This window comes from Oncorhynchus clarkii, chromosome 29, assembly GCF_045791955.1.
Source record: "Oncorhynchus clarkii lewisi isolate Uvic-CL-2024 chromosome 29, UVic_Ocla_1.0, whole genome shotgun sequence".
NCBI lineage: Eukaryota > Metazoa > Chordata > Actinopteri > Salmoniformes > Salmonidae > Oncorhynchus > Oncorhynchus clarkii.
Genome location: NC_092175.1, coordinates 33,210,390 through 33,226,981, shown reverse-complemented (window position 1 = coordinate 33,226,981; position 16,592 = coordinate 33,210,390). Strand labels below are relative to the sequence as shown.

Below are 16,592 nucleotides of genomic sequence, written 5' to 3'. Positions count from 1 at the left end.
AGTAACATTCTATCTCTCATCCACTTACCTCGATCAATAACACAAACCTAAACATACTATACATAAATGAATCAATAATCTGAAATGGCTACACTAACTCACTGTCACAAAAAGTAACTACATCCACTGTTATTAAATCGGTGCTATAGCTGTACATCCAATCAGAGTAGATACAGAGTCAGCCCTGAAAATATTCTGATACCTTTCATGCTGTGCTCAGATAGGTTGATTTAAATATTGAATTATGACACTGACCAATAAGCCTCAAGATACTGCTGAACATCTAACCAATCATTAAAGGCTGCTGGATGCGGGGGACACAAAATGCAGGGAAACTAACAGGTAAACACGGCTCCTGTAATAGAACTTCAAGGCTGTTGAGGGATCAACATAACTGACAGCTATTCTAACACACAGCTGGAGTTGGATGACTGAAGGTTTAGCCAAAAACACACATGTACACACACGCCTAACAATTACCACATTCTCAGACACACACAAGTAACCCATAGCAAAGTAATCTCTCTGTGTTGCTTCCCATGAAACATTTACAGTATTTCCACAAGGATAGAGGATATAGAATAGTCTGCTTCTAAACTTAATAAGTGTGTGATTGTGAGAGATCTAAATACATGGCCACTGGCCACAGCTGGATTGTATATGAACGTCAGGTTGGCTCTACGGCGCTGTTTGCATTTTGTGTAGGATAGTATTCAAATCTGTGGGGAGGGAAAGAAAACAGCTAGACTGACATTCCAACTGGACTCAAACAACGTTTTGGTCTGTTTCCTGGCAGCCCAGAATCTTGATCATATACTGCCTCTATGTGGTGAACGCAATGCATTCATTCTTCATTGTCTACTGAGAACGACTGAGTCATGACGCAGAAAAGGTAAAACATGGCACGTAAACTACTAAATATTGTCCCAAATGGACCTGTTATTCTCAATTGACATTAGCATTTTGTCAAATGACTGTGGCCATTGGACAATGGACCAGTCCCAACCAACCGTATCACATTTATTTAACTAGGCAAGTAAGTTAAGAACAAATTCTTATTTTCAATGACAGCCAAACCCGGTCCAATTGTGTGCTGCCCTACGGGACTCCCAATCCCGGCTGGACGTGATGCAGCCTGAATTCGAACCAGGGACTGTAGTGACGCCTCTTGAACTGAGATGCAGTGCCTTAGACCGCTGCGTCACTCGGGAGCCCATATGACCTAGCCAAGCAAACACACTGTGATCTACGGATAAGAAAAAGTATTTAACAGCCAAGAACATAAGATTAGATGAATTAGTAAAGGTCAATATCAATTAGAGGCCATGTCATTCAATATACCAACTGTGATAAACTAAGAAGCTGACATGAATGAACCCAATACATTCAAAGTGCTACAGAATTACAACAACAACAATGTGTTGCAGCCTGGCAGTGTATGCAACAAGTTAGAAATTGTATATTTCTGATAGTGGATTAAAGGAAACATCTCATATCAGATATTACCTTTCTGGGCTGTCAATTACAAGATATTATGGAGGCTTGTCCTAGTGTCAGTCCTTTTGGCTCATAACCCTCAGCAGACACACTGACTCAATCTTATCATGGAGAACCCCATAACCAGCACAGGACTACTGTGGTGATGGGAAAATCTGTGTATATTTGAACAGAAACCAGTGATCATTACAGAGATCATCTTTAGCACCCACCGAAGGTTGAGAATACACAAATACTGTAGCTAATGTTCCTGTTCTTCACCATAAATAACCCCCATGTCTTCATATGAACCCTGTTTGTCTGGGCTCTTACTGTGCTTTTTAACCTTTAATTAGTATAGACCTTTAATCAAAGGTCAAAACACTCCTTTGATGGTCAGGGCTCTCTGACTGAGGTTCCTTTTTGACTCATTCCATTACTTGTAATAGCGTGTAGGTGGCAGGTAGCCTAGCAGTTAAGAGTGTTGGGCCAGTAACTGAAAGATAGCTGGTTGGAGTCCCTGAGCCGACTAGGTGAAAAATGTGTCCATGTGCCCTTGAGCAAGGCACTTAACCCTAATTTCTCCTGTAAGTAGCTCTGGATAAGAGTGTCTGCTAAAATTACAACAAAAAATATGTAACTCCAAGTCTTTGGAAACAGTGAAATGCAGATCTGTGAGTCAATATGAATGAGTGTATAATTGCATGAGCGATCCAGGAAGAAGAGACATAGACCATTTTCAATGGCCCCGTCCTCTTTTCCCGTAGCTGGTGCTGAAACAGTAGTACATCTGGCTGCTGACAGAGTCCTGGAGTTTAGAGGGAAAATGCTGAGGGGCTCAGTGAATAAATGCATCACCCAGGGAACATGTACAACAACCTACACAAACACTGATCATCATGTGTGACCTGAATCAATACCAAGCCCTTCCTGAGAATTCCACTGCTAGTCAGTCAATCTGCCTCTCTAGCCTCAGCCAGAGAGGTTTTACCTAGTCAGCTCGGGGATTCGAAGCAGTGACCTTTCGGTTACTGGCCCAACGCTCTTAACGGCTAGGCTACCTGCCACTCTGTTAAACAGAGAGCCATGGGCAAATCCATGTCTCTCACCTCAGCTGTGACCTGCAGTGGGAGTAGTTGCTTGCCTCCAGTGCCATGCAAACATTATTGTGCAGTTCTATTCTTCTTCATATCATATGTGCTGGTACTCATTTATGTGATGTTTGTCTGGAAGTGAAATGCTTGCTATAAAAAGACAACAAACATTCATACAGTGTTACAACCAAGGATGAGAACCGAGCAGATACACAAATAACACACATACACACACGCACACATGCACACACATGCAGACATGCACACGCACGGACGCACACACACACACACACACACACACACACACAAATACATGGGCTAGAAGGGATATGTAGGTCTCCTCCATGGGGTGTATGGCTAGACAAAAAGCTAGTGGCCCAAACCACACTACCTGCAAAGAGACTTTCAATCTAGGCCCAGGCATAAGGGACCGAAAAAAATGATATTTTTATCCCAAAATGTGAGCTAAAAGGCAGAACTAACAGACAGTATTTGAAATCTCACTCAGTTAGTGTGTCAGTGCTGTCTGTCTCTCTGACTCTGTCAATCCAGAGAGGAACAAAGTCAACTGGTGTTACCACAGCTACATCAACAGGGACCTCCTCTCAAATCTCAGCACACTTCTAAAACAAATAACACCAAATGATAGCAAAATAGGCAGATGAATAAATGACTATAGTTTACTGTATAAACTTCCTTGTCCAATATTTAAAATCAAAATGCTAACTCAAGAGGAAATGAATGTGAGCAATGTTCATAAATAACTACGCTCACTCCCTTTGGTAGAAACTGCAGTCTGTCCTTGTTAGTAGCACAATCAAGTGAGGAACAAATTGTGCCTCCTTAAAGCTTGAACAGAGAGATGCTGCTAAATGCTGAACCTGGAGTGTCACAATGTTTACTCAAGACAATCAATTTAAAAAGTCCTTCTCCTCACCCATCCAGCACCCCACTAGTTGTAATGGTGGCACTTCATAATAAACATAAAACTCTATATTCAGAAATCTCAGAAAACCATTTTCTCCAGTTTGATATCCACGAGCTATAAGCCTACTACGGTATAAAACTATGGATCAAAAAATTGTCAGATGTAGCTCCCTGGGAAAATGGAGATCCTTCATGATTTGAATCATTTCGTGAAAGGTCGTCAGGCCCAGCCCATTTCGGCCTTAGACAACTGGTCAGTTGCGGCGCGAAAGAATCAGCACCATGGACAGTGGTTTAAATTGCCATTTTGCCCTTCAGCGTCACTATTCTTGTTTTAACGGATACATTATATATGAGCATGACCATAATATGTTCAGCAGAGACCGGACAGACTGTTCACACAGAGAAATTAAATAACTGCAATTTTGGGAAATATATTAATTTCCTCGAGGTCAAGGAAGTCAGGAGAGCCTAGTTGTGTTAGTTTGATTCTGGTTGCTCGTTTTCAAGTCCTACACCATCCACTATACCTATTTCTCTCAATGGTTAGTATCCTACCGTAGACCTGTCGCTTATTTACTGTCCGGATCTGAACAGATACGGGTGAGGGCCAGAGCCTACAGGATCAAAGCTTTCATAACCATGACAGCCTCTGCTTGTGCGCACATCAACTTCACCCCTTGACCACAGCAGTTTTCTTCCTTTCACGCAGAAATACGCATATATGACGTTGATTGGGATGGGGAAGTACAGGTTCAAAGCGTCCTAACTACAGTCGGCACAGTTGCTATGAAAGACCAGTGCTTTCATTTACACAAGCGCAAAGCAGCAACCGGCAGAGAGACCAACTTTCCCTGGGATTTTAGAGATCACATGCAGGTTACGTTATCATGGATTTAAGGAATTCATATTTGTTTTTATTGACATCTACTACTGCCACTGTTTTGTAAACGTATCACGGTGAAGTTTCTAATCATTTTTGAAGACATAAATTATTTCCACGATAATGAATATACTATACGCATGTGCGTGTAGGCCTACTGCATCGAACCTCATATTTAATCAAAGCCACGACTATGTTGGTAATGAATGTATCGTTTTAATCAACCAAATGATCCATGCCTTACATTTCTGGAATCTTACGACATGTCAGGTGTCTCTGTGTGTGTGTGTGTGTGTGTGTGTGTGTGTGTGTGTGTGTGTGTGTGTGTGTGTGTGTGTGTGTGTGTGTGTGTGTGTGTGTGTGTGTGTGTGTGTGTGTGTGTGTGTGTGTGTGTGTGTGTGTGTGTGTGTGTGTCAACGGTATCATGTAGCCTATGGAAACCACCCGCCTAAATGTTTAGCCTGTCGAATATTGCTGCAGAGACGCCCCATGGCTTCCCATCTGTTACTAACTCTCAAACATCTTTAAAATCACTATTCCACATGTAGACTATAGCTATGTCGACAAGGCGAGAACGTAAGGCCACTTGCAACTAAAGGAATTAGCCTACAGTTCTAATCATTTGATGTGCTTTGCCAGGATCGACTTCACTGTCAAGATTAAAGAATAAACTTACCGCAGTTTTCACACAAGATCCTTCCAACATCTTTTTTTAGATTATTCCCACGAGTGTCTATGGGAGCATACGACGCCTTGAAAACCAGAGGCTCATCAGTTGGGTCCATGAAAAAAATATACTTGTGATTCTTTATCACTGTGGTGCAAAGAGCCTCCGATCCGAATTCCCCCACGGTGACGAGCTGCTCCCGTTCCAGACCTCCGCTGTTCCGCGGCCACAAGTCCAGCACTTTGACATTCACACTGTACGCCTCGACTGAGTCGTTCAGAGGCGCGGACTGCACCTTGCCCTCGATCACCACGGCGGAATTGTAAGCCTGGTCCTGCAGAGAATTCAAACTCGGGGAGTAGCAGGCGAAAGAGACCCCGATGACCAGCATGGATAAATGTACTGAATCAAGCCTCATGCCGCCTGCTTTGGCTCGGTGGTCGCTGGTCGCGTTGCGGCAGGGCTCTCTGGGCTGCGGGGCGATGGCGGTGGAGCTGGGTTGAAGGGAGAGACAGCAAATAGGCTCCAGTAGCACGGCAGCGCGGCAGACCTTGCGTAAGTGTCCATGCCATCGGGATCCGCTGCTTTTTCCGATAATTTTGCAATGGGGAAACACCAGCTAGGAACCGGAAACCGCGTAGGCTAATGATGCTGGGTTCAAATCCCGTCACTGCATTCAGCTAAAAATACATTCTAAAATGCAAACGATTCGTGGATTCTTCCCTTCAGAAGATGCCATATGCTGCCATAGAAGCCTATCCGCAAGACGACGCCAGTCTATCTTTGCCCAGAAATTGCAGTGGTCTGGTGGGCGCCTTGCTCAGCAGTGATGGTTTTCTGTATAATTCGCCACAGAGAAAATATGCCAAATGCTGCAGTCAACAATTAGTTTTGTAGTCCACTTGCAAAAAATGCATACGATTCATCCCTCTAAATAAACTGTGTTTTGCTCCACGGGTAATAAACCGCCTTCTCCCACAGCCCGTCTCTCTCCACCTCCCCCACTTACCAGAGACGGAGAGAACATATGCTGATTACCAAAGGCTCTACCACAAAAAATTGATTGAAGATTGGAGCACTATGATATAGCCTACGCCGATACAACCGCTTTCGGTCACCACACTCCCCCCAAAAGCCAACAAATGACTATCACTTCATGCTCTTCCCCATCACCAAATGGTTTCACGTTAAAATGAAATAATGAAATAAATACTGAAATGCATCACGCGTCCGTTTTTAAAAAAAGCTTATTAGAGTAGACATATCCCTCCAAAGGAAAAAGGTAAAAAGATCGATTGAAAAAGCAGCCGTAATCAGTGCACTAGATATACGGCGTTTCAGCTGAGATGACGCTGCGAAAGCAATTCAAAGCCTTGGATTCTTCATCAGACTGTTTTGAATGAGTTTTGCGTCTCATTCCATTATGAAGTCATGCCCTGCATTCAGATCACATTCGCTGCTCTGCCTCTGAAAAATACACTGATACTGAGGCGCTGCATCAAATCCATACAAGTAAAACAGCTGCGAATGGGCTTTTAAAGACAGGAGAAACCATATCTTTCACAATATAACAGTGCATGGACAGACACTTGGTGCATATTGTTTTATTTGTGTGGGCTGTCAATGAGACATGCGTAATGGCATGGAGAGAACATACAAATTGAAATTTAATATAGGCCTATACAACACATTCAGAAGCACACATCCTTCTTGTTTTTGTATAGTGAATTAGCTAAATAAGGCTATAATTTGAATGCGGAGAGAGTCACTGGATGTGAAGCTGAAAGCATTTACGAAGGGCGACATCTGCTGACCAACAAACAGGTGAGACGCGTACGTCAGATTCTGAAATTCTTGCCTCGAATATGACGATTAGCAACATAGCATACTCAACCCCAAGGAAGCCTACATAGCAAGGTCAGACAAAGACAGATAGACCGACAGGAAGAAATTACATTGGCAACACTGAGCCTAAAACACGAAGGCAGACTAACAACGTAGAAGAAGAACTTATCCAGTCTTGTTACTATTTTGGCCCACTTTATCACATAAGATAGCGTGTATTGCCTCTTTGGTAACATAAGAAAGCTGACCCGCCCATTAACAAAATATGAAGACCGTATTTAAATATAGAAGTTAATGTATTAATATCCCCCCACCTCTCCACCAAACTTACTAAGAAACGCTCATGAACAGCACGCACAAAGTTTGTCATACTAAAAGATTCCCCCACAAATAGGGCTACCTACTAACGAAAGACCTTAGATTAGTATGTGAAATGGCCCAAGAGACGCAGCAGTGCTATCTCGCCCACTCCATGATTTTCCCATGGAACGCACGAGATCGGAGAGCTGTCCATGGTGCTAACCCCATCACGCCCAACTGGAGAAGCAACTTGCGCCTTCTCTCGTGCGGCTATTTCAAGTGGTCTACTCAACTGTTGTATTATATTCTGTAAGTGCTAATAGAAAATCTGTATATCCATGAGAAGACATTTGTTAATGAAATTTCAATTTAGCCACCAACCACAATAGGATTAAGATTAGGATTAGATTAAACCGCACATTTAGGCTAATTAGCTCGTCATTTGATACATCTTCTGGAGATAAGGACTATAATACGTCTCTGGCTTTCAGGATAAACAGGTTGGCCATATATAACGACCAAATAAAGAGAGAACCTACATACAACCTCCGCCTACTGTACAGGATTGGGCTATGCGGAATGAATCTTTTATTTTACCCCAGAAGAGCTAATTTCACATCTACTAGAAAGGGTTTTCAATAAATAAAAAATGTGTTAAATTAATTAAAAAGGTGTGCTCATTGAATTAAGACATTACCCTTCGGCTGAACATTGAGACAGTGCACGTATCAAATAAGTATTAAATTCTCCGAATAAATTAAAGTAAGACAAGATGCCTGAATAGATTGAAGTAGAGGGATAGATTTAGTAAGAAGCAACAGCACAGGTTTTGGTTCTCTTCAAAAACAATATCCAGAAAGTACTAGTGGGTTGAGAAATCCTCCTCAAGCTGCAATTTCTAAAGAGCAACAGTGCGAGGCGCACGCGTTTTGCAGTTCACCCAGTAACTGAGCGTGCTGACATCAGAGGACACGCGTGCGGCGTTGAACTTGTAGGCTACGTGCATCCCTCTCCATGCCACGACTCGCTGTTTCGTTCCATCTTGTGAAGCGGCGAATCACTGACAGTAGGCCTACAAGGAGTTATTCACCTTTGTCTTTTTAGTGTCTGTCTGCGACGAGACTACACCGAGGCTGTTCAGGCGCTCTGCCTGTAAACTAAGCGGGGTAAGATATGCCTATCCTTGTTGTAATAGGTCTGTGACTTTGGGAAGAGGACGACGGGTTTATTTACATGTCATTGGGTTAATCACTGCAAACCTCTTTCTCACTTAATCGTTGCTCTGGTATGCAAGCGATTTCACTCAGTAGTGGACAGTAGGCAGACAGCCTTGACGTGATAGACGAGATTTCCGGTAATATCGAAAGTAGTTGCCAGTCAAGCAATGTTGACAACTGGCACTGCAGTGAATCGACAGGAGCCATATAAGACATGTCTGCAAAAGCCTTTGGAGACTGACAACCTACATCGCGCCCTCTGGTTTTATTCATAGCATACCTCAACACAAATCGTAGGCGTTTTTAAGTCAAGAAATATACTTTTCACACAATGACAATGTTGTCACATGCATTCACAGCCCAATCAGTGTTTTTCTTTTTTGCATCCTCCTTTGTCAACCACTTTACTGACATGACACCTCTTGAAGTCATTTATGAGATTGCTGGATATCTTGAGTGTTTGACCTTTGCTTTTAATGACTTTCATATTGCAGTGTTTTGGACCAAGCATCCTGGGCCAAATGAGCCAAAAGATCAAAGGACGTCTATTATTAACGTATCATTCCCTTGTATAATATTGACCTATGATCCAAGACGAACACACAAAATACAAATCCAGCAGACAGCGTCTGAAAATGCAACTGTAACTCCAGAGGAAGGTGGGGAAAACGTGGATTTTCGAGATTTTACATAATTAAACGGTCATGTATATAGCATACAGACTTAATTATTGTAATATTTGCAACTGAGTGAAAACATGCCGGATATCCCCCCCATTTTCAGAGGTGCATTAGTTTTCTTTGTATTATTCTGCTTCTTTGACCCTTGTGCCATGAAGATAAGTCGACCTGTTGTGGGGATAAGTCGACCTGTTGTGGGGATAAGTCGACCTGTTGTGGGGATAAGTCGACCTGTTGTGGGGATAAGTCGACCTGTTGTGGGGATGATCAAAAGTATGAATCCAAATAATGACATCAAGGGACCATTGAAACCATGTTCTTATCCATTACAGTTCCTAATTCTTGGACTCATGAAGAAGACGATAACATTATTATGATAAATGGAAGCGAACACCAGCCTATACAACTGATAAATGGCCACATCTGCGCTCTGAGAAGTTCTATAAAACTAATATTTCAATAAGTGTGTGTGTGTGTGGGGGGGGGGGGGGGGGGTCTTATCAAAAGCTGCCATGCCAAAGGAGGGTGCACAAAATAGTCACTTAAAGGGGAAATTAAATAAGCGTTCTTAAACTTTTTTTTACTCTGACTGTACAAAATCAGCCATACAATTGTGAAAATGTATCTTACCTTACAATATAGTCTGATGTGTGAATCCAAAACGATGCAGTGAGATATTTTAGTGAGATATATCATCTTAATCAAAAGATATATAATCACATACGCTACAAGACAACATACATTTTGAGGCCTCTGCACTGATAGGACGAGAGGGAAAGACAAGCTAAATACTATCATATATCCATCAAATTCTATTGTCGTTGTTAAATAAAATGATTGCCTATAGGTAAATCTGTTGTCTGACGTTTTATGGGTCTCGTTCTTAGTTGCGAGTGAGACTGAAGCAATATCATTGTTTTTCAGCAACATCATAACAGTTTCCTCTTCGATAAAAGTTTTCCTTCGGTCTATTTCTTCAACATTGACGTATACAATATCTCATTTGACTTACAGGTTGATTCTTAGTCTATTTGTAGCCTAACCTTGCAGTTTATTCTTAGTGAGGGTCTATTTTCGATATTTCCATTTTGATTAAAGACATTTGTAAACAATTTGTAGGCGATGAGAACGTTTTGTAAAATATTTTTCAACAAATGTCCCGTCATTCACTATTACTTTGCTCGAGAACTGCGAAATGTATTTTCATTTATTAGGCCCTTATATACGCCGCCATTTTCCACCTTAAGGGATCGAGAAATGTATTTTTTCAAATGTATTATTGTCATAAAGAAATTAGACGTTACACAAAATGTGACCAGCGATGTGGAAATAAGCAACATTTGCTAGTTGAGATGTATGAAGCCAAATGAAAAACACTTCAAACAAAGTCTATTCAGCAATAATATTAATTTAGCTGTGATAAGACCAGATACATAAAAATCAACTGCAATCATTTTTGCTATATAAACAATTACAAATGTGATAGATATAGGTGCATCTGCCGCTGGTGTCAACGTCACTTTCAAAATTAAAATAAATACAATTAAAATAAATTTCAGTGTCAGAGTAGGCTACAGGTCAACAAAGCCCCATTGGCATTCAGGTATACATAGCCTAAATTAATATTAACCAGAACGAAACAATGTATATCATTCGATGGCGTGCATGTGGGCTAGACTAGAGAATGGAAGTAATGCATCTGTTTTGTTTATTGATAGATATTAGTTCTTAGTCCTGAAAGAATTAATAAGCCAGCGCATGATGCACCATATTTGCAATTTCTTCCTTCCTCAAGTGAACATCAACATCATGCATATCAAACGAAGATGTTTGTGGTCATACATCATACGATATATCATATATTAGCTTATTCAAGTACATCTGAATAACAAGGAACTTAATCAAATCAGCATCTAATAATCTAAATATTAGATGCATTTCATTTGGTCTACTTGTTTTTGTAACACAAGTATACACTTATTTGTATAGTTACATGCGTGTTCTTCTCTTCTAATAAAAAATCAAATGTTTTTTTATTGCAACGCTTAAATCGTTGGTACTTTAGCATTTTCAATCAAATACACAGTTTCTAACACGTCCTTTACATCCTGATAATGGCAATAGCCTGTGCTATTCTTCACCAATGTTAAATCAATTAAAAAGGAACGTAAAATGACATAAATTAAGTTTAAATACCATTTTTTAAAGACATTTCAGCAAATATAAATATGTAAGATAAAAAATGCGTTATAGTCGATTACACACGAGATATAATGTTTTATTGAAAAACAGTTACAATTCTATTTCACATAGGCTAACGATGGACTATAGCCTGCATCTCAGTACTAGAGGCGTCACTACAGACCCTGGTTCGTTTCCAGGCTGTATCACAACCGGCTGTGATTGGGAGTCCTTTATAGCAGCGCAAAATTGGCCCAGCCTCGTCCGGATTAGGGTTTGGCTGGGGTAGGCCGTCATTGTAAATAAGAATTTGTTGTTAACTGACTTGCCTTGTTAAATAAAGTTTAAATTAAATACACAAATAATTGCTACTTCTTTTATTCACACAAGCCATAAGACAATAGTAATAGAAGCACTGTTTAGATAACATACCGTACGAAACATAATTCTGAAAGCTATCCAGTCGGACGGATGGACTTTGATACAACGGAATTTTATGACTAATGATTAATAGACTATACATATCTACATTCTTGGCTTACAGTTGAACATCTTCTGTTTCAAATTAAACAATGTGTTAGTTATGTCAATTATCATATTTTAAATATGTAACATTTTAAGTTTAAAATGTTGTGCATTTGTCTTGAGGTTATTTGCCAAGTTTGGAACTCGTGAGAACAGGTTGCATATGACTGTATCACTAGGCCTACTATTTTCAGATTCAAATCAAAAGACTTGGCTTTCATAAAAATACAAATAAACATCCGATCAACGTAGGCCTAAAATCTGAGAAACGAGTAGGTATCACAAAAGTGCAATTATGAAATGTTTGCCTACGGTCTATTCTAGTAGGCCTAACCATACTCTATTTGGTAGGCTACTCTCTTTTTAGTAGGCCTAACAAAACGAATGGTAACGGTTCTTTTAAGTAGACCACATTGACAGGGGATTGAACAAAAATACTCACCCTTTCACCATGATAGCATGTCTGTCTGGGCCTAAATTGTGTCATATCATCCCAAGGTCGAAACAGGAAAGGTTGGTACAGCAACTGTATGTAAACGACAAAATAAATAAGCCAAACAGAGACACTTAAATCAACAGACGTTCTTATTAAACCTGGTAGCAGACCTTCCAGTTGTTTCCGAATAGGGGCGTCACTTACAATACTTAATATAGAGACAGAACAGTTTCCAAATGTAACGAATCAAGGCTTTCAGATTGATTTGTTAACAGTGGCGGTTAATTGGTAGGCCTACATTGGACAGACTAACAGTGTATAAATAGATATGCGTAAAATGTAGATATCCATTTGGGTTTAATACTTAGCCTACTACCAAAGTAGTAATAGATGGTAGGCCTGCATAGTATTTTCACGCAAGGGCAACCCTAACGTATGTAGCCTAATGTCAAATGTTTCCTTGAAGGTGATGCTCTGCAATGTTTTGCGGCCACCAAAAGCTGTCACTCATTCTATGCATGGCTTTTTGGAAACATGGAGTTCTTAATTTTTATTTCACCTCTTTTCCCATTGCATTATTTATCATCATTAAACCATAGGCTTACACACAACAAATTCGCAAACATAACAGACAATAACCAACAGTGCAATAACCTAGTAATAACCCCCGTTAGAGGAATTATGCCATTTTTAGGCATAGACCTACGATTTTACGAATTAAGGTTTTATATACACGATCCAAGTAAAATGCCACGATTATTGCACTTCAGAATTGCTCGTAATCCAATTTGACAGTCAAAATAATAACTTCAATTTAAGTTTTGAAGTAGTAAGATTGAATCAGAATAACCTGAGAATTTAGACGCCGAGGAAAAACGGCAATTGATGTATGAATGCGCCACGATTGTATGTAGGCCTAAATTATATTATAGAATTTCCACTTTGAGGCCCCCTCAATAGATGTTCTTCTTGTATTTCCCTCTGTGTAGATCTCGCGAGAGTGGTGGCGTGGCTGGCTGTGTGGTTGCAGTAGACAGAGGGAGAAGGCAGGCAGCATCATGGCGGACAGAGACAGTGGAAGTGAGCAGGGAGGAGCAGCCACGGGCCCGGGCGTCGGTTCCATGCACCCGGTGACAGGAGGGGCGGGCTCGGCTTCCGGGCTGCAACACGAGACGCAAGAGCTGGCGTCGAAACGAGTTGACATTCAAAATAAACGTTTCTATCTGGACGTGAAGCAGAACGCAAAAGGCCGCTTCTTAAAGATAGCTGAAGTCGGGGCCGGGGGAAACAAGAGCCGCCTCACTCTCTCCATGTCAGTGGCAGTCGAGTTCCGTGACTACTTAGGGGACTTCATCGAACATTATGCCCAATTAGGTCCTAGCAATCCGGACATCGCACAGGATGAGCCGAGGCGAGCACTTAAAAGCGAATTCTTGGTCCGGGAGAATCGGAAGTACTACATGGATCTGAAAGAGAACCAGAGAGGCCGGTTTCTGAGGATTCGACAGACCGTGAACCGGGGGCCCGGTTTGGGATCCACGCAAGGCCAGACAATTGCTCTGCCTGCACAGGGACTTATTGAGTTTCGTGACGCTTTGGCAAAACTCATTGACGACTACGGAGTAGATGACGAACCTGCCGAGTTGCCAGAGGGGACCTCCTTGACAGTAGACAACAAACGCTTTTTCTTCGACGTGGGCTCCAATAAATACGGAGTGTTCATGAGGGTAAGCGAGGTGAAGCCAACATACCGCAACTCTATCACGGTGCCCTACAAAGTGTGGTCCAAATTTGGAAATACGTTCTGTAAATACGCGGAGGAGATGAAGAAGATCCAGGAGAAACAGCGGGAGAAAAGGGCATGTGAAATGCAGCAACAAGAGGAGATGCATGCTGATGATGCAGACGAGGATTGATATATAGAGCAAAAACATGCAAGAAAATAATCGAAATAACAAAGAGAAATTATAATAACTTTACTGTAAAAAGAAAGAAATCTAAAGATTTAACTGTAATTGTTTAACTCCAAGGGAGCACCACCCACAAAAAAATAAACCTCCACAAACTGACAGTTATGACATGTTGTCACCCATCGCTGGATGTTACCCACTTACCCACCATTAATACAGTAAGCGGCTGCTAAACAAAGTAATAACATTATATATGAACCGTGTTTCCTACTTGATGATAAAGAACTGAGTGTTTATTTCTCTTATTAACCAATAACTTTTATACACGTTAAAGATATTATTAGTGTTTGCAATGTTCAAATGGAATTATTGCCGAGTTATGAGAAACAAGTCCTTTTCATTTGACTTCAGCACAAAATCAGATATTTTAGTTTTTTTAACCAAAATTTAAAACCTTTTTAAGAGGTTGACATAGTGTAGGTCGACTTGCCACCCTATTTACTTGTACCTGTGAGTAGAGATTTGTTTACACATAAATCATATGAGGGCTAGGCCTGCTTTGGAATTTAGTTTAGATGTCATGCAGTCTGCCTATGTACTTTTTTTCAATGTCATGCAACGAAATAAGTGCTCTCTCTCTCTCGTGCAATATGCATTGCATTGAACTCGAACACATTGAACTGCTCAATGGAACTCGACATGAAAACTTTCAAAAGGAATATTACTGTTGTAACTTTTGTTTCAATTGAAAGTGTCGTCATGCAGATCGTTATACTATAGACGATCTTTGTGTCTCGTCATGCAATGTGTTTTTTTTAAAAAGGTACCGTCTTAGATTAAGGAAGTGCAGTGACAACATGCAGCAAATGACATGAGAAGTGGTTGAGAACAGCATATTTATCATATAGACCACTCAACCCTGCTAGCACCACCTAAATTGGCATCATGGTCTATTGATAGTGCTGATTTTTTTTTAAAGTAAAGCATGGTTTTGAGAATCTGAAATGTATGTCAACATCAGGGCTTATGAATAAGAGGTTTTCTGTTGGGCAATTTGACACACAAAGGACCAGCAAATATCAGCCAACCAATAAGATGCCAATGTACCAATGAGTGCTGTTGCTGCATGTTTACCTGTACAAAGCCTGATATTGGTTTTCACACATTGTGGCTCAAGGACACCTCTCCAAGCTGCTTGTCATCCCTGTAAATGCTCAACTGATCTTTAGATTGAATGCTGGTCTGAATATCTGTTTTTTCCAAAGAAGCTGGAAACAATCAGATCATGTCAGATTTGTCCCAGTATTTAGTGAAAAGATGGCCTGGCGTATTGGATGGAGTATAAAGCAGTAGGCCTAACTGTCCTTGAGTCCCCCTGGTTAAAGCCACTGGTGTAAATGGTACACGGATGAGAGCGTCCTCGGCATATAAACAACCTGGTGCCTTAAACACTCCACATGATTACATGCTGGCCTGATGCTTTGGATCACAGTTTGGGTTTTAGTTTTTTTCCCGTATTGCTTTTCCGTGTGCCGCAGCACAACTTGTGGTGCCAAGGGGTTCTTTAAGAACCCTTCCGAAAGGAAAAGGGGCAGATTACAAAGCTTTTTCTGCCACCTTTCCCAATCTCACTCTCATCCCCAAGCCATCCAGGTATCGGCCTACATGTAAATGTGAAAGGGGGTGGTCACCTAGAAGAAAATGCATAGGAGGCTGCTCTTCACAGGCCCAGCCTGGCGAGGTGCAGCAGAGAGCAGTTGCTGACTGGTAACATCACTGTGGACTGGATTGAGGCTTGTTGGAGGCCCCCTTGTGACGCTCTCTGTGTGTAGTTCTATGGCTTGGGCAGTAATGTGTAATTTGTAAATTGCTAAAGACCTCAATTAGGGGGAGTAGTAAGCATGTCTTATTTTGATTTGTGTTTAGTTTTTTAGTTTGAACTTTTCAGCGTTATTCCACATCGTTTGTCATTTTGAATGTTTGTTTTTTTTGCTCACAAAGGATATTTTCTTTTCTCAGTGCAACATTTCATTACTGTGTGCAATATCCTATGTGCCGATTCATGGCAATATGTATATCAATTAAATATATGATTAATATTTGAACGCATGTGGCTGAATTCCATGTTTATTTCTCTTCAAGGTTTTAAATGCCTTTATCTGCACTTAAACAGAAGTCCAACCAGGGAGACACAGTCAATCTAACAAAGCAAGCTTCATCCTTCCTGATGAGGACACACCCAACACCCTAACATTCACAATAACTAACATGCTGAGGATTAGTGTCGTCTGTTCCCTAGGCCTCTATTACCTCTCCCTATGGCTTGGGAAGTCGGTCTCCTAGGCCTCTATTACCTCTCCCTATGGCTTGGGAAGTCGGTCTCCTAGGCCTCTATTACCTCTCCCTATGGCTTGGGAAGTCTGTCTCATAGGCCTCTATCACCTCTCCCTA

The 16,592-nt window shown here is 41.1% G+C and overlaps 2 protein-coding genes across 3 annotated transcripts in view; one reads left to right on the top strand and one right to left on the bottom strand.

Moving 5' to 3' along the window:
- The window catches only part of LOC139388258 (neuregulin 2a), a 180,259-nt gene extending 174,636 nt beyond the window's left edge, over window positions 1–5,623 (bottom strand). For both annotated transcript variants that reach the window (XM_071134809.1, XM_071134810.1), the window contains exon 1: window positions 5,057–5,623. In XM_071134809.1, the coding sequence (XP_070990910.1) occupies window positions 5,057–5,465 (409 nt within the window). In that variant the 5' untranslated portion in view covers window positions 5,466–5,623. The remainder of the gene's footprint in view (window positions 1–5,056) is intronic.
- Window positions 5,624–8,211: 2,588 nt separating this feature from the next.
- Window positions 8,212–16,250, top strand: LOC139388489 (purine-rich element binding protein Aa). The gene is made up of 2 exons (XM_071135183.1): window positions 8,212–8,358; window positions 13,221–16,250. The coding sequence occupies exon 2, from the start codon at window positions 13,290–13,292 to the stop codon at window positions 14,145–14,147; it is 858 nt and encodes a 285-aa protein (XP_070991284.1). The 5' UTR covers window positions 8,212–8,358; window positions 13,221–13,289; the 3' UTR covers window positions 14,148–16,250.
- The last annotated feature ends 342 nt before the right edge of the window (window positions 16,251–16,592 follow it).